General features: G+C 49.8%; 2 protein-coding genes across 5 annotated transcripts in view; both read left to right on the forward strand.

Moving 5' to 3' along the window:
* Positions 1 to 299: 299 nt before the first annotated feature.
* TSTD1 (thiosulfate sulfurtransferase like domain containing 1) lies at positions 300 to 7,707 on the forward strand. Of its 3 annotated transcripts, none has more exons than XM_077326431.1 (5): positions 300 to 462; positions 5,877 to 5,999; positions 6,253 to 6,315; positions 6,847 to 7,009; positions 7,196 to 7,707. In XM_077326431.1, exons 1-5 carry the CDS (start codon positions 375 to 377, stop codon positions 7,248 to 7,250), a joined length of 492 nt encoding a protein of 163 aa, XP_077182546.1. In that variant the 5' UTR covers positions 300 to 374; the 3' UTR covers positions 7,251 to 7,707. The 3 variants fall into 3 exon arrangements, with proteins under 3 accessions (XP_077182546.1, XP_077182561.1, XP_077182551.1); XM_077326436.1 differs by lacking the exon at positions 300 to 462 and adding an exon at positions 5,014 to 5,237; XM_077326446.1 differs by lacking the exon at positions 6,253 to 6,315.
* Positions 7,708 to 15,490: 7,783 nt separating this feature from the next.
* F11R (F11 receptor) overlaps positions 15,491 to 18,212 on the forward strand; it is a 41,892-nt gene continuing 39,170 nt past the window's right edge. Inside the window, exon 1 of one of the 2 annotated variants that reach the window (XM_077326338.1) lies at positions 15,491 to 15,765. In XM_077326338.1, coding sequence (XP_077182453.1) covers positions 15,693 to 15,765 — 73 coding nt within the window. In that variant the 5' untranslated portion in view covers positions 15,491 to 15,692. The remainder of the gene's footprint in view (positions 15,766 to 18,212) is intronic. The other variant, XM_077326328.1, reaches the window with a different exon arrangement.

An 18,212-nucleotide genomic window follows, 5' to 3' on the forward strand; every position in this document is an offset into this window, starting at 1 on the left:
CTCCTCGCGATGTGCTGCAGAGTCGCCCCTCTCGTCCTCGGGAGCGGGACGGTCCCTGTTGGGGAGCCAAACCCGGCAAGGGGAACTCGTTGGATCGAACATCCTGGATCGTTTCAGCGCTTGCAAGTGGGCAGCCCGGTTGGTCTGCAGTAGCGCCCCAAAATCTGGCTCCGGGGGCACCTGGCAGACCGATCCAGATTCATTGCAGGCTGAGCCTGCAATGAATCTGGATCCGGTCTGCTAGGTGCCCCCGGAGCCAAATTTCGGTGCTTTTGGTTTGCTCCGCGGACTTTGCGGACGGTGCCTGGGAGCGCAGGGGAGGCTCTCGAACCCGGCCTCCTTTTCGGGGCGATCGAGAGCGGCGCTTTGTGCCGATGACGGCCATGCGGAAGCTGCTCGCTCCGGGGCTCGTCCGCTCCCCTGGTGCCCTGGCACGTGGGAACGCGGCCAGCGCGGCTGCAGGTAAGGGCTGCCGGCTGGAGGGTGCTTGGTCAAGGTCGCCTAATGCTCTCGGTTGGAGCGACTGGCGTGATTGTATTCTGCTTTGAGGCTCCGCTTGGATTTTTATCTCATTAGGAGCCAAATACGTGCCTTTGGTCAAATGTATGTTTTAAGTTTGGAGGTAGAACTATTGAGCCTCTCGCGTTCTGATTTTAAGCTTTTGGCTATGCAATCCGTTTGCTTTGGGTTAAGACACACGCACCCCCCCTCCCCATTTCTTATGTCTTTAATTTTTAATTATCTAGCTATTACAAACTCTCCTAGACCTTTAGACTTGGGGCTGGCAGAACTGTCTGGTCTATAATGCCTCCCGAGTCACATTCCAAAAATCTTGTTTATTAAGGCCTCAGCCAAATAGAATCATGGAGTTGGAAGGGACCTCCTGGGTCATCTAGTCCAACCCCCTGCACTATGCAGGACACTCACATCCCAATTGCTCATCCCTCTTTGTCAATGGGAACACCTGATGTGGGGAGAAGAAGGCCCTGCAGTGGGCAGTAAGAAGACAAGATAGTGAGGACAGCAAATTATCTTCTTTTACGTGCCATGCCTTGTCTGTCTCCAGATTGCGACTCTTAGGCAAATTCCTGCTTCTTCTCAGATGTTCCTCTCTCTCTCTCAGCTAGAGATGTAGTTAGAAGCCTATCTCTGCCTCACCCCTTTTCCTGTCGTTCCTAAACCTCTTATCTACACTATAATCAGGCTGTACACCTTGCTGTGTTAATTACTCTGCCAGCACTCCTCTGGCAGAGGAGGATGAGCTGGTGAATCATGGGAATCCCTCCTACAGGGAATTCTAGGCAAGAGGGGGCAATGGCTCAGTGCTAAAGCATCCCTTTAGCATGCAGAACATCTTCAGTTCAGTCCCCAGCATCTCCAGCTAAAAGAACCAGGCCATAGGTGATGTGAAGGACCTTGGCCTGAGACCCTGGAAAGCTGCTGTAAGTCTGAGTCGACAATACTGACCTTGATGGACAAAGGGCCTCATTCAGTATAATGCATCCAAGAGATGAGCAGAGGTGGTTTTCCCTTCCCTTCTTCTGTCCGGTGACCCCTGTCTTCCTTGGTGGCCTTCTAATCAACCCATGGATGACCTTGCTTAGCCTCTGAGTGGGTGGAAAAGGCATCCTTATCCATTGTTCCTCTATATTTGTGAAACAGCCCTGTGGGTGGAGAGTGTCCTGGCTGTCCAAGATGGAATAGGCCCTCCCTCTCCAGTTCCTATCTTCCCTCCTTGCCCGCTCACCAATGTGTGTGTGTGGAGGGGGGGAGTTCCTTCCCTTTGGCCCGCAAAGCGAGGTGGCGAGGGGTTTGTGGCCCAAAGGGAAGCGGCCCCTGCGAGGGGGGGGGATTTCCTTCCCTTTGGGCTGCAGCCCGCACCACACTGGAGCCCCGGCATAGCAACAACTATGAAGGCGGCCGTGCCAGCATCCAGCGCAGCTGCAAGAGCCTCCTTTGGAATGGCAGGGCAAATGACCACAGCGGTGGCCAGAATGGCGGCAGGTAGCAGCCAACCCTTTCAAAGCCCATTTTTTAAAATGGGCTTTGATACTTGTTGTTGTTGTTATGTGCGAAGTCGTGTCCGACCCATTGCGACCCCATGGACAATGATCCTCCAGGCCTTCCTGTCCTCTACCATTCCCCGGAGTCCATTTAAGTTTGCACCTACTGCTTCAGTGACTCCATCCAGCCACCTCATTCTCTGTCGTCCCCTTCTTCTTTTGCCCTCGATCGCTCCCAGCATTAGGCTCTTCTCCAGGGAGTCCTTCCTTCTCATGAGGTGGCCAAAGTATTTGAGTTTCATCTTCAGGATCTGGCCTTCTAAAGAGCAGTCAGGGTTGATCTCCTCTAGGACTGACCGGTTTGTTCGCCTTGCAGTCCAAGGGTCTCGCAAGAGTCTTCTCCAGCACCAGAGTTCAAAAGCCTCAATTCTTTGACGCTCGGCCTTCCTTATGGTCCAACTTTCGCAGCCATACATTGCAACTGGGAAGACCATAGCCTTGACTAAACGCACTTTTGTTGGCAGGGTGATGTCTCTGCTTTTTAGGATGCTGTCTAGATTTGCCATAGCTTTCCTCCCCAGGAGCAAGCGTCTTTTAATTTCTTTGCTGCAGTCCCCATCTGCAGTGATCTTGGAGCCCAGGAAAATAAAATCTGTCACTACCTCCATTTCTTCCCCATCTATTTGCCAGGAATTGAGAGGGCCGGATGCCATGATCTTCGTTTTCTTGATGTTGAGTTTTAAGCCAACTTTTGCACTCTCCTCCTTCACCCGCATCAACAGGCTCTTTAGTTCCTCTTCACTTTCTACTAGTATTTTAATAAAAGTGTTGGAATATGCAATGCTTGGTGTACAAAGAAGATCCTGCTGGGGGAGTAAGGAGACTGATAGTGAGGTCAGCATGTTCTCCTGTTAAGTACCTTGTCTGACTCCAGATGGCTACTTTCATGGCAATTTTCCCCTTCTTGGAAGTGCCACAGTCAGTCTCTCCCTCTCAGCTATTGATATAGCTAGGAACTTGTCTCTTGCTCTTCACTATCAAGTATGTTAGTTTCTGAATAAAGCTTTATTTACACTTTAATCAGGTTGTGCCCCTTTGCTGTGTTAATTACTTTGCCAACAGGATGGATCCATAGGCTCTCACACATTGATACACAGCTCCACTTAGGAAACACAAGAGCTTGGCCAGGGGAGGTTGGGAGATGGTGGCAGCCTTCTAGAATCTAGGTCAGGGTTTCATGAAACCCTGGGGTTTCCCAAATGGGTGGGAGTTAATTCTTTATATATTTTTTAAAAATGTTAAACATTTATCAAGTGATATGACCCTATGTGGTTATATTGACCCCCCCCAATACCCCCCAAATGGCCAATGATGGGCTGGGAAAGAGGGGCCGCAGGTGGGCATGTACCCAGCTCTGCTTCCCAACCATATTCTGCACGATCGCAGCCCGATGAAGGTTTCAGGGGTTTCTCAATAGTAAAAAAGTTGAGAAAGGCTGATATAAGATATAGATTCCCTTGTGGGGTTCCGCAGGGCCCTGTTCTCTCCCCCCACGCTTTTTAACATCGTTATGCACCCTCTGGCACAGCTGGTACAGAGCTTTGGGCTGGGTTGTCATCAATATGCTGATGACACCCAGCTCTATCTCCTCATGGACGCCGTCTGGACTCCCCCCCCCTTCCCAGAACCATTTGCCAGATGTTTGGAAGCTGTTGCTGGATGGTTACAGCAGAGTTGCCTGAAACTCAACGCCTCCAAGCTGGAGGTCCCATGGCTGGGTGGCAGGGGGTTGGGTCAGGAAGCGTGCTTACCCACCCTGGCTGGGACACAACTTACGACTGACCATGGCCAGGAACTTGGGAGTGACCATTGACGCCTCACTGATTTTAGAGGCGCAGGTCAAGAAGGTAGCCCGGCAGGCATTTCTCCATCTTCACCAGGCACGGGTACTAGCATCCTACCTATCCTCTGAACGCTTGGCCACAGTGATCCATGCAACAGTCACCTGCAGAAAAGATTTGTGTAACTCGCTGTACGCGGGCCTTCTCTTGGCCTTGATCTGGAAATTGCAGCTGGTGCAGAATGCAGCCGCTAGGGTCCTCACGGGGACATCTTCTGTTTTTGACTTTTAAGGCCCTCCGCGGTCTGGGTCCCACATATCTGAGGGACCGCCTTTTGCCCTATGCCCCCTGCAGGGCTTTACACTCTGCGGGCACTAATCTATTGGTCATTCTCGGCCCCAGGGAGGCATGCCTGGCCTGGCCCCTACCTGGTGGAATGTGCTCCCAGAGGAGCTTTCAACAGAGGCACCAGGTCTATAGTTGAGGCTGGAGTGGCGAGGGAGATATGATGGGTCCCCCACTATTAAGCAAGTAAGCATTCGCTATGTTATCTACGCTCCCTCCTCCCACTCCTGTACTAGATTTCTGGGGGGGGGGGGGGTTTAGTGGGTAGCAGACAACCATGGTTTTAAAAAGTTTTCAGGAGTCTCTATTGTACATGGATGCATGTCCAGAATTGTTTTAATGGGGCTTTTAATACAGACAGTTGTAACCCGCCATGGCCCAGTTTGGGAGTGGCAGGCAATAAGTCTAAATAATGAGTAAATAAATAAAATATCAACAGTGCCCTGAAAAACTACAATGGAAAAAATTCCAATGCCATCTATGTGCTAAACATTCATAAGCTCTACATAAACACTTAGCAGATTGCATTGGGATTGTAGTACTAGTCAAACAATGGAATGTAAAAATATATCCCTCCCTTCACTGGTAGAAAACTGGCACAAGGTGGGGAGGGGTCTTCGTCTTGACCAGCTACTTTTCGGGGTGCAGGGAAATTATTTGGTCCCATTCTAGCACATGATAGGCGCATCACCCCCCTCACCTGAAGGGGCTCCGCCTCCTTGAGGCCTGACCACGCCTCCTCAACGCCCCCCCCCCCTTCTCCCCTCCAGGCGTCGATTGATACCTGGCACGGCCTCCCGCTCCCGCTTTCCCAGCCAGGAGGCGCCGAGAGAGCAGCGGGCGTGGCCGAAGCTCCGGCTCCCGCCGCCTTCTGGCGCAGCTACACCTGTGCGTGGGCGGGGAAAGGGCCGCGACGGGCGGCTCGGGGAGCCAATCGGGAGCGGCCGCCTGCTCACCTGCGCGCTGCGCTCTCGCCTCGCTCATTTGTCCCAAGGAGACCGGGCGGGGTAGGCGATGGCAGAGGCTGCTGGGAGGCTGGCCGGATCCTGTGAGTTGGGAATGGGGCGGGCTTCGAAACAAGGGCGCGAGGGTGGCGGATTGAATAGAAGGGAGGGGCGAAGAGAACCAAATAGAAATGGTCAATGAAAGCAGGACGGAGGGCGTCAAAAAGTAGGGAGGAGATGGGTTGGGGGAGAAGAGCTAGGAAGCCCCTGTTGTCCCAGGCAGGAGGGGCGGAGGCCTGCAAAGGAGCTTCCCTGTGGACGGTGTGGGGTGGGATGGCCGGGTTCCCTCCCAGGCCAGGCTTTATTTTTTTGCTCTGACAATCTTCTTGGTTCAATGAAAGCCGACCAGATATTGGGCTTTTAACCTTCCAGAGCAAGTGCCGGAAAGTGGAGATGGCCGAAGGGTTGGCAGTAGCTGCCGGCTTGCCCTTCCAAGCAGGGTGAGAGAAGCTTTAGCTCTGACGCCGTACGTTAGAACTTGCGCAATTGAATAGGTGAAGCTTCATCCTGGCCCCATGGGGGGTTGTGAAAGGTTTCCCAACATAATATCTGGGCTGCCGGCTGTTTGAAAGCCGTGGAAACAAGCTCAGGATTTTTAAACTTCAGGAGAACCGACAGCCTGTGTTGAGATGCAGCTGGGAAAAATGCAAATGGATGTCTGTTTTTTTCTCCCTGTCCTCAAGCAAAAGTGATTTCCTATGAGGAGGTGAAGAAGCTGGTGGCTGAAGGGGCGGCCCAGATTTTTGATGTCCGGTCGCCAGAAGAAGTAGCCAAGGGGAAAATTGCAAGTGCTGTCCATATTCCAGGTGAGAGCAGGGTGCTACAGTGCCTCTGTGCATGCATGCGGCTTGATGCAAAGTTGTGTTGAATTGCCAGGGGGAGAGACCGGTTCTGCTAGGGGAAGGCCGAGCTGTACCTGAAGGGCTAGTTTCCTTAGCATTTTGGGAACCCACCCACCCTCCCTTTCCAAAGCTAATCTGTAAGTGAAATTCCCTTTTCCCTTACATTTTATTGAGCCTTCCGTGTCAAACTGGTTCCCTGGTATTTCTTCACCTTCAGAAAGATGCTGCCCAGAGAGAAGGGGGAAGCCAGCTGCCTCAGTGGTTTTGAAGAAGAGGAAAGGTTGGTTCTTATATGTCGCTTTTCTCTACCTGAAGTAGTCTCAAAGTGGCTTCAAATCTCCTTCACTTTATTCTCCCCGAAACAGACACCCTGTGAGATAGAAGGTTTGGTTCTTATATGCCGCTTTTCTCTACCCAAAGGAGTCTCAAAGCAGCTTACAATCGACTTCCCTTTCCTCTCCCCACAACAGACACCCTGTGAGGTGGGTGAGGTTGAGAGAGCCCTGATATTCCTGCTCGGTCAGAACAGCTTTATCAGTCCTATGGTGAGCCCAAGGTCACCCAGCTGGCTGCATGTGGGGGAGCGCAGAATCAAACCGGGCTCGCCAGATTAGAAGTCCGCACTCCTAACCACGACACCAAGCTGACCTTTTGCTTGCTCAGGCCTCTCCCTCTTGCTGTAAACAGAAACAGGTTGACTTGCCTTTCTTTTTACAAGGAGGAGGAGGGTTTTAGTGGAACAAATGAAAGGCACAGGGGCTCAGCTTGGGAGGGAGGCCTGACGCTTTCCAATCCTGACTCTTCTGTGCAGTGGCGGAGGTAGAGGAAGCTTTCAAAATGGACCTGGAAACTTTTAAAATGAAGTACGGGGTGAACAAGCCGCAGCCGGACGACGACAACTTGGTTTTCCACTGCCAGATAGGCAAAAGAGGGGCCCGAGCGACAGAAATCGCCGTGACGCTGGGCTACGCCAAGTAAGTCTTCGTTTCCACTGTACTCCCACAAAGCCGGCTGGTAAACGGGGAATTCAGAGGGGTGTGCGGCAGGCATTGCTTCCTTTTTGAACTGGTTTCTGCTGCAGCTGAGTTAGCTCTTGTAATGTCCAAATTCTTCCTTCTGCCAGTATTTTGGCCTTACTTTTTCTTTTTTTGCCTCCCCAGAGCTCGCAACTATGCTGGCGGCTACAGGGAGTGGTCGGAGAAAGAAGGAAAGTGAGGTGTGAAGGGATCCAGGCCCCTCTTACTTTGGACTCCAGTCTCCCGGAAAGTTGGAGGCTTCCCTTGGAAAGAAGATTCATCTGCTGCTCTCCCCGTTCTCTCTTGCCAAAATGGAACAGCAAAGATTTTGCCAGGCCCCTTGAGTGAATCGTAGCGCCTCCTTGGAGCTAGAGATGGCCAGAGTTGGTTCTATACTTCCCACCTGCCCTCCCCCTCCCTGAAATTATGCTTGTGAGTGCATTGGCCAAGAGTCGCGTATATTCTGTAGGGGCTCCATTTGCTATGGCATACCCCCTAGAGGGTGGGCCACCATATTAAGGCACTGTGGACTGTGAAATCCTTCTAGTAGATCCGCACACTTTAAAGACCGTAAGATGAGATTCAGTGTTATAATTACGTCTCCACTCTAGCTTGACGTTGTTTATTTTAAACATGCTGATATTCCCCTTCTTGAATTTCTGTACTGTTCAAGTGGGGTCCTGCAAGAATCACGGGGGAATTCTCTCCAGGTCCACCCACCCGCTGCTTCACCTGAGCCCTGGCTGCAGATCAGCATCCCCCCCTCTGCTGCCCAGATGGTAAAGCTGGTGTCGGGCAGGAAGGTGGGCAGTGCTGCCATAGCAAAGCTGGAGAGCTGCACCAGCTTTGGCCAGGGCCGCCGGTTCCAGGGCAGCTCGTAGCTTCTGCCACCAGGCCCAGCCTGTGCTCTCCCCCTGCAGCTCCCTGAACTTGCACCTGTAGCAGCACTGTGCTGGTAGAGGGAATATAAACTAAATTATAGAGAGGGCAGACAGCAGTAATGTGGGGGTAGAACTGGGGGTTCATTGCCCCCTAATGAAGAAGAGTTGGGCTTTATACTCTCTTCCCTGCCCAAAGGAGTCTCAAAGCAACTATTGGTCACCTTCCCTTCCTCTCCCCACAACAAACACCCTGTGAGGGAAGTGAGGCCAAGAGAGCTCTGACGGGACTGTACTGTTAGAACAGCTCTATCGGTGCTATGATAAACGGCTGGGGCTGTGCGTGGAGGAGGAGGGGGAGGAATCTACTGGGCCCACCAGATTATAAGCTGCCGCTGTTAACCACCACACCACACTGACAGTGAGAAGGTCAGCGGCTATGGCGCTGAGCTTTTATGGGCTCGTGGGAGCCTGTTGTGGTTGCTGAAGCTCCCAGCCCGGAAGCTCCCAACCTCATTCCTTCAGTAGTGGCAGCCTGGGCTGTGTGCATCCTGGCACTTTTTCCTCTTGCTGGGTAGTTGGCAGCATCCCTCAGCCACCCGGCTCCTTCAGGGTCCTCCGAATGGCCATGGGAGGGGCAGTGGAGGCTCTCTCCACATCCCAGCCTGCCCACTTCCATGCCAGCTGAGATGAGAGGAACAGCGTCTCCCTCCGTGCTCAGCATCTCATACAGAGGGGCTTTTGTCTGTACCTCTCTTCTGTTTGGGGGAATTTAATCCCTCCTCCATTATTTTTTTAATGTGTCAGATTATTCGGCCGTTCTGAGGGGGTACATTCCCCCATGCTTGGGGAAAAGTTTGCTTCGAGTCGAAGTGGCCCCAAGGGATAGATTTAGGTATTTGCAGATTGGAGCACATGTCACTATTGGAATAGAAGTTGTTGCTTACGGACAGGTGAGAAGCATATTTTGAAGGTTAAAACAGGAAGGGTGAGTAGGAGCCTCTATGATCCGTGCATCCCTCTGTCGACTTGGCAAGCGAATGGCTTTCCCTCCCACCAACTGCTACCGGAGAGCTTCTTGAATCAGAAATAGTAGGAGGATTGGACCTTCTCCATTCACAGTCTACTCCACTGCTGAGTTGTAGGCCTACCAGGAGCTGCGGTCTACTCTCCATTGGTACACGCAGACCACAAGGGGTTTTGTTTTGCCATCAGTGGCTTTTCAGCTTCTCACGCAGGGAAAGGTCTTTCTCAGCACCTGCTGTCTTGACAGCCTTTATCTGGAGATGCCGGGGATTGGACCGCGTGTGTTGCATACTGACCATCTGCAGTTCCCAACCTCTACAGCTGAGAAAGAATAAGTGAGCAAAGGAAGAGCAACTGAAGCTTGTCCAAGCCACGTCAGGGTTGATGAGGGGGAAGGGAGGAGAAGGTGAAGTGTAGCTGCAAGAATGGAACAGACTTGGAGGAGGGTGAAATTGAGGAAGGGGTATCTGAAAGCCATTTCCTGGGCGGGGAGGGTTGACCAAAAGTGACATCTCAAGAGTGGTGGGTCTTCAGATGTTGGTTGGGGTGCTAGCCCCTAGCCTGATATCGAGATGGGTTTGAAACAGGGAGGGACGGCATCTTATGACATACACCCCAAGGTGTTTCTGGAATAGGCTGCCTAAGGAGGTGAGCTCCCCCTTCAAGCAAAGGTTGGATACACACTTTTCTTGGATGCTTTAGGATGCTTAGGGCTGATCCTGCATTGAGCAGGGGGGTTGGACTAGATGGCCTGTATGGCCCCTTCCAACTCTGTGATTCTGTGTTTGGAGGGAAGTCATACAACTGAAACAATACAGTACATACATTGCAGACGTGGGGGAAATTTGCAACTGTGAATGTGTTTATATTTAGCTGTAGATGCAGAATTGATGGTTATGGGGGAGGGCTGCCAAATGTTAGACCTTGGAGTGTTTTGTCAGATTCCATACACCTTACAGCTCTTCATGGATTCTAAATTTAAAAACCGCACCATAATGGCTGTTATGACTTTGAATTATAGGTGCCGTTTTGGGTGAGGAAACTGATCCTTTGTAAACACTTCTTGGGAAAGGGACTTTGGATTATGGTAGTGGTGCAACAGAAACAATTTCTCTACTTAAACCACTTCAGGAATCCCCGAGAGCAGGGGTAGTCAAACTGCGGCCCTCCAGATGTCCATGGACTACAATTCCCAGAAGCCCCTGCCAGCATTCGCTGGCAGGGGCTTCTGGGAATTGTAGTCCATGGACATCTGGAGGGCCGCAGTTTGACTACCCCTGCCCAAGAGAAATGACTGCTCTTTCACCTGAGCTGGATTCTACCACCTGTTTTCAAAGCAAGTTCCAACCAACATTGACCACTAGAGGTCAGCACACCCTCACGGTGCCATCTGACATACAAAAACTATTGTTTGTTTGGTGAGAGGTGTTGGGAATAAAAGGTTTTTTACATTAAACATCTGTTAATGAGCCATAGCATACATTTCACAGTATACTTGAAGGGAAGTAGGGGAGATGACATCATGTGAACTTCAAGGCCCCACTCGGGGACCAACCGGAAAAGAAGTCTTGGGGCTACAGTGACTCAATCAGTGAAACTGTCAGCTCTGTGTGAGTCAACAGCAGTGGGGAAAGGTCTAATTTCATGCTAGGGATTGGTAGGAAGTAGGAACTAGTCTGAAAATGAATCAGCCAATGTCATACTGCTGTTGTACAGATTTACGGCATTTTTGCCATTTGGAATACAGCGTACAAAATTCTGGTCACCGTTCCCAAAAAGAAGTGGTGGAAGGCTATTATTTCAAGCAGTGTTTGCGTTTTTTTTAAAGGTATCTGGGTACTTATGGCTGGGAAACACAATGCTGGGATAAGTAGACTTTTCTAAGAGCTTAGAAGGCATCACTTCTGTGCTGTGAAACCAAACAGGTGAGATGATTCAATTAACATAAGAATAGCCTTGCTGGTTCTCCAACATCCTGTCTTGTACAATGACCAACCAGTTCCTTTGGAGGTGCAATAACAGAACAACTGCCTATTGTTCGGAGCAAAAAAAAAATCCTCTTGGCCTTTTACCAGATGGGAGGCTTCTCAAACCAATGAGATGTGCCTTGCTGGGTCAGACCGCCATCTAGTCCAGGGTCCTGTAATATAGTGGCCAATGTGGACATCTACAATTTAATCCCTTGTGAATAAGAAGAGTTGGTTTTTACACCCCACTTTTTACTACCCAAACGAGTCTTAAAGTGGCTTGCATTTGCCTTCCCTTCCTCTTCCCCACAACAAACTCACTGTGAGGTGGGTGAGGCTGAGAGATTTCTGACAGGCCTGCTCTGTGAGAACTGCTCTAACAGGACTGTGATGAGCCCAAGGTCACCCAGCTGGCTGCATGTGGAGGAACGGGGAATCGAATTCAGCTTACCAGATGAGAAGTTGCTGCTCTTACCCACTGCACCAAGCTTAAGAACTGTTTCCTTTGGTCCCTTCAAACTTATTGCATGCCCCAAGTTCTAGCAAGGTGTATGTGTGTGAGTTCTCTCTAATTTCTCCACTCAATGCATAATTGTATAATGCTTTATCATACCTCCCCTCCTCAGGCATCCTTTTTTCTAAAGTGAGATGCTCCAAAATCTATTGCTGGGCTCACTGAGAAGTTGCTCCAACCCCTTAAGCCTCCCTGTTGCCTTCTGCATTTAATCCCGGCGGAAACATTTTTATGTAATGCTGCAAACACATATTAGAAGCACTGTGCCTTAATCAAGTTACTGGACTATTAATATCAATGAGGCATATGTTGAAGGACGCCTGGTTATGGGGGTGGAGAAAGGAACAGAGTTTATGGGAGATGAGTTGCACGGTCAGGGATACAAAGATGACATCCGGGAAATATTAAACACCTTGACCTGCGCAACAATCAAAAGCAATCTGTGTAGGCTGCTTAGATAAATTGCCAACTCGAGACGGTATGGCTGCAACCCGAGGCATGTTTAACCAGGGAGGAAGTCCTTTTGCATGCTGTATGATTTGTTTCTGAGTAGGACTGTTTAGGATTGTTCCTTCAGGGAGCACTCCTAAGCAGACACTTCTGCTCAGAATATTCCTCAGGTCTGTTCAACAGGGCTTGCACTCGGTGTCCTTAGGGTTGTGTTGTAAATCCAGCATGTCCCAGTGGGCCTTCTTATGATGTGTGGTGATGGTTCTAACTGTCTCCCATCCCTGAAATTGTGCTGCCCCGGAACCATATGGAAACACCTTATATGGTGCAAAAGGAGTGGTTTCAGGAACAACCCAAACCCCGTAGTAGAAGAAGAAGAAGAGTTGGTTCTTATATGTCACTTTTCCCTACCCGAAGGAGGCTCAAAGCAGCTTACAGTCGCCTTCCCATTCCTCTCCCCACAACAGGCACCTTGTGGGGTGGGTGAAGCTGAGAGAGTGCTGATATCACTGCCTGGTCAGAACAGTTTTATCAGTGCCGTGGCGAGCCCAAGGTCACCCAGCTGGCTGCATGTGGTGGGGTGTGGAATCGAACCTGGCATGCCAGATTAGAAGTCTGCACTCCTAACCACTACACCAAACTGGTAATAATCAGTGTAAAGGTAAAAGTATCCCCTGTGCAAGCACCGAGTCATGTCTGACCCTTGGGGTGACGCCCTCTAGCGTTTTCATGGCAGACTCAATACGGGGTGGTTTGCCAGTGCCTTCCCCAGTCATTACCGTTTACCCCCCAGCAAGCTGGGTACTCATTTTACCGACCTCGGAAGGATGGAAAGCTGAGTCAACCTTGAGCCAGCTGCTGGGATCGAACTCCCAACCTCATGGGCAGAGCTTTCAGACTGCATGTCTGCTGCCTTATCACTCTGCGCCACAAGAGGCTCTAGTAATCAGCATATTAATAGCCTAATTTTGCCATCTGGGCCTCCTGCGGGACTGGAGGCTTCTCCAAATGATTGAATCCCTCCTGGTGAATTCTCGAATGGGAATGCACACATGCTGCATCAGGAACTTAACAGGTCATGTGCTTAAAGTACAGGTTGCTAGATTCTAGGTACAGGGGTAGTCCAACTGCGGCCCTCCAAATGTCCATGGACTACAGTTCCCATGAGCCCCTGCCCGCATTTGCTCATGGGAACTGTAGTCCATGGACATCTGGAGGGCCGCAGTTTGACTACTCCTGTTCTAGGACATCAGGTTTAATTTTGCTGCAAAGAATGAAATGTGCAAAGAATGAAAACATGAATTGCCAAAAAAAGACACCAATATTATCTGTCCCCCCCCCAAAAAAAAACCTGTGTGTGGACATTCCGTTCAAGATGCTGACTTCCAACAATAAGAAGTAGCTTCCCAGGACGCAGGGAGGGCCAATAGTCAACCTGTCCTCAAACATCTGCATCAGCTACCAGTTGAATTCCGGATCTAGGTCTTAAACCTTCCAGGACGTACGTGGTCTGGGCCTTGCATATCTGAGGGACCTCCTCTCCCATTATGCCCCCTGAACACTATGATCTTCGAATGCTAATACGTTGTTGGTCTTTGGCAGTTGTTGTTCCCATGAGCCCTGGACCTGTGCTGCATTGCCTCCAGCTAGCTGAAGTGTCTCTGGCTTTGACCAGGGCCTTCTCAGCCCTGGCCCCAACCTGATGGAATATGCTGCCAGTGGAAACCTGGACATTGACAGAACTACCAAAGTCCTGCAGGACCTGCAAAATGGCACTATTCCCCCGGGCCTATAGAATCAAAGCTGGAAGGGACCACCAGGGTCATCTAGTCCAGTGCACAATGCAGGAACTCACAACTACCTGCCCACCCACAGTGACCCCAATTTCATGCCCTAGTGACCCCCCCCCAAAAAAAAAAAGAAAAAAGAAATCTCCAGAATTCAGCCTGGCCTGGAGGGAATTCACCTACCATGCCACAGTGGTCATTAGCAATTCCCTGAGTATGCATAGAAGGACCATAAGAAACAAACTCTGGTATATCCCTTCCTGACTCAGAGTCTGCCTAAGTTCTTAAAAATCAACATTTCTGTCAGATGACTCTCTAGCCTCTGCTTAAAAACTTCCAAAGAAGGATAACCCACCACCTGCCAAGGAAGCCTGTTCCACTGAGGAACTGCCCTAATTGCCAGGAACTGACCGTTGAGGCCAAAGCAAGCAAATAACATCAAATTTGCCTCCCCCTCCCTTCCAGAGTATCCCACCATCTAAGATATAGATGCAAGAACAAGGCCCAAGAGATTGGACAACGGAGCATTCCAGATTTACTGTTTGTATTGTTTTATTAGAGCTATATTTGTATTGTGAATTTAATGTGTTGTATGCTGTCCCAAGCCCGCTCTGCAAAGAGGGGCAGTTTATTAAATAAATGAAGGAAGAAAGGAAGAAGGAAGGTTATTCCATGTTGTCACCTGCCCTGAACACTTAGTAAGGGTGGGTTGTAAAAATAAAGATTTATTTAAAAACCTGATTTCATACAACTCAGCCTAAAATTACAGTGTTTGCACACTTTGGTTCAGGATCGCCCTTCCTAATTATGAGCCACTGTTTCATTCCATTCTGCCTACCAGGTAAGTTTTTTTTTTTTTAATGGTGGCTGCAGGTTAATCAGCCCTGCACAGAAGGCTGCTGAAACATGGTGTAACCACAGTGCCTAAGGAACTGGTGCTGCAATCCTAAACAGAGTCACACCCTTCTTAAACCCATGGAAATGAATGTGATGTCAGGTGGGTGTATCTCCATATAGGTTTGCCAGGGCGTAATGCCAATTAGGGAGCCCCTGACTTAAAGCTCTCAGGAACTCAGCCATTTTCTCTCAGTCTCTACCCTCCTTCTGCAAGTATGAGAGACGGGGGAAAGTAATGTTCTACCCAACAGGGCTGTTGTAATTTTTTAATTATAATAATAAGGCAGGCTTTCTCGATTCTTGATGGCACTGGAAGGGTTTCCCAAATGGGTGGGACTTAATGTTGTATATATTTTTAAAATGTGTTAAACTTTTATCAGGTGATACGACCCTATTTGGTCATGTTGACCCCCCTCCCATACCTCCTCCAATGGCCAATGATGGGCCAGGAAGAGGAGGACCCGGGGGTGGGCATGGGCACAGCTATGCAATCGCACCACTTTGAGGGTTTTTCAAAGCCTGAAAAAAGTAAAAGAGTTGAGAAAGGCTGATATAAGATGCTCTGAAAAGCTACACTATGAATACCATAGATGTGCTAAACATTCATAAGCTGTAGCTAAACACTTGGGAGATTGCATCGGGATCATGCTACTAGTTCAAAAACAGAATGTAAAAATATATCCTTCCCTTCACAAGGTGGGACGGGTCTTCATCTTCACCAGTTACTGTTCTGGGCGCAGGGAAATTATTTGGTCCGAAATAGCACATAATAGGCATATCACCCCCTCACCTGAAGGGACTCCGCCTCCTCGAGGCCTGACCACGCCTCCTCAACCACCACCCCTTCTGCCCTCTGGGCAGCGATTGATACCTGGCACGGCCTCCGGCCCCCGCCGCCGCTTTCCCAGCCAGGAGGCGCCGAGAGAGCAGCGGGCGTGGCCGAAGCTCCGGCTCCCGCCGCCTTCTGGCGCAGCTACACCTGTGCGTGGGCGGGGAAATTGCCGCGACGGGCGGCACGGGGAGCCAATCGGGAGCGTCCGCCTGCTCACCTGCGCGCTTCGCTCTCGCCTCGCTTGGCTTGGCTCGGCTCATTCGTCCCAAGGAGACCGGGCGGGGTAGGCGATGGCGGAGGCTGCAGCGAGGAGGTCTCGGCGGCCTCGGGGTTGGCTCTGGGTCTTCCTCTGCGCCGGATCCTGTAAGTTGGGAATCGGACGGGCGGGCTTAGAAACAAGCGCACGGGGAGGAGGAGGGGGGGGATCGAAAAGAAGGGCGAAGTTAGGGGGCGGACAGAAATCGAGGGAAAACCAAGTAGGAGGGGTAAGCGAAAGCGGGAGGGGGGAAGGGGGGCGTTAAAAAGTAGGAAGAAGATCTAGGAAACCCTCCTTGCCCTGGACGGGAGGGTTGCAAAGGAGCCTCCCAGGCCAGGACTTTGCTTTTTTGCTCTGGCAATGTTGGATCAGTGAAAGCCGGCCAGATAGTGGAGCAAGTGGCGGAAAGTGGAGATGGCCGAAGGGTTGGAGATGGCCGACGGCTTGCCTTTCCAAGCCGGGTGAGAGAAAGTTGCGCGATCGTTTTGTTTGATATAAAGAGCAAGAGACTCCAGTAAGCACCTGAAAGACAAAAATTGTGGTAGGGTGTGGGCGCTTCTGTGAGTCACTGTGCCCTTCTTTAGAAGTGAGGTGTGATGCCGTACATGTTGTGAGTCTGGAAGGTGCTACTGGCTTCTGGCTCTTTTCTACTGCTGTACGGTGCTTTCACAGCCATTAAATAATGCATTTTCAATCCGTTTTGGGTCTAATTTGCGCCTGGCTTTTGCAGTGTGAAATGCTAAAACTGAAACTGGGTTACTTACCTTGTGTGCAAGCGCCCATAGACAGAGGAACATGGCTACCCATCTTGTTATCTATGTTATCAATTAACCCAGAGAGGTGATTTCTTCATTTTGGCTCCAGCACATTCTTGTGTGGGGAAGCCTTGGGCAAACTCATACAGATTTTTCTGAAAGGGGAAAAATAGTGGTTTCAAGCAGGCTTCTGTTGTGTGCATCCCTCTGCTCGACAAAGCTGCAATCTAATATTAAAACATATCAAACCTGTGTTTTTTTTAATGTTGGCTTACTACAGTTGCTTGTTGACCTGATTGCCTGGTACACTGACTCGAGATAAGTGGAAAGTTTACATTGGTCTGTGTTTATACAGTATTGCTATGTGGATTCATAGAACTGAATAGGTGGTTAGAAAAGGATTTTCACTTCTCTTCTTCCGTGTAGGTTGATCGGTGCCCTTCAATGACTCCAGTTGGAAAGATTTATTTTTTGTAAACTGTTTCCTTGTTGAAATCTTGATCAATACTGTGGCTGTTGTTTTTTTAAATATAGAAATCTCAGTTTCTTTAATTTTTTCCTTATGTGTTGGTTGGCCATGATGTGCAAATAACGTAAACATTCTCAAATTATTGAAATACTTCCAAGTTAATGGATTTTGATTTTTGATTTTGAAACTGATGGAAGGCAACCCTTTATTTTGGTCGTGACTTCTAGTTCTGTACAAATGTGTCACTTCTCTTAAGCAGTTGCTCATTTTGTAAACTGGGGTTGCAGGTCTAGATTATATATGTATATATATCTTTTAATTTACTTGGATTCTGCCAATTTTTCACATCTTTTATGTATTTATAATTGCATTTGTTAACTGCCACTTTTGAGCCCAGCCGGCTCGTGGCGGTTTACAGTATTAAAAACCAAACAAACATAAAAACAGTACCCACAACAAAGACCAAAACCCAGATGGCGGTAAACTCACTATCTGCAGGATACCCATTCTGTTCCCATTCCCCCAACCCCCACATGCAACAGCCATCAATGCTGCAGGAGGCAGCTTCAAAGAGTATCTGGCCCAGCAGATTTCCATAGGCCTGTGCAGGGAGGGAGGCCACTCTTCCTGGCCCGGCCTCAACCATACGCCTGGCGGAAGAGCTCCATTTTACAGGCCCTGCGGAACGTTGACAATTCCGTCAGTGCTCTTGGCTCTTCTGGGAGCTCATTCCACTAAGTGGGGGCCAGGACGTAGAGCGGAGAGCCCTGCGAGGGGCATAAGGAGACAAGCGGTCCCTCAGATAGGTGGAACACAGGCCGCAGATGGCCTTAAAAGAACCATAACCTCAAACCTGATCCAGAAGCCAACTGGCAACCAATGCAGCTGCCTCAGCATACGCTGGACATGGGACCTTTAAAATTTTTCAGAGTGGCCTGCAAGCTAGATTTGGCATTTGTTGTTCCTATGAGCCCTGGACCTGTAGTGCATTGACTCCCGCTAGTTGAGAGAGGGCTTTTCAGAGGGCAGTGGATAAACCAAAGGCAAGCAGGATCGTGTTTCTGTACCCTTTTAAGCCACACCTCGAGATTATGTGAATGAGAGCTGGCACACTGCCTCGTGCCTTCATCTATTCATACCTCGCTGTCCAAACAGGTCTCCGTTGGATGAGGATTCTAGAAGCCTAGTAAATAATATTTTTGTTCTTAGTATGTGATACCTGTTATCAGCGGACTTGGACGTCTCTTATCTGACTTGGTGGTTCTGTGAGAGAGGTGCAGTTCCCGAGCAGCATGGGAGAGACAAGCAAAGGCAGTATTGTTGTGGTCCC

This window comes from Paroedura picta, chromosome 1 (assembly GCF_049243985.1).
Source record: "Paroedura picta isolate Pp20150507F chromosome 1, Ppicta_v3.0, whole genome shotgun sequence".
Lineage (NCBI taxonomy): Eukaryota > Metazoa > Chordata > Lepidosauria > Squamata > Gekkonidae > Paroedura > Paroedura picta.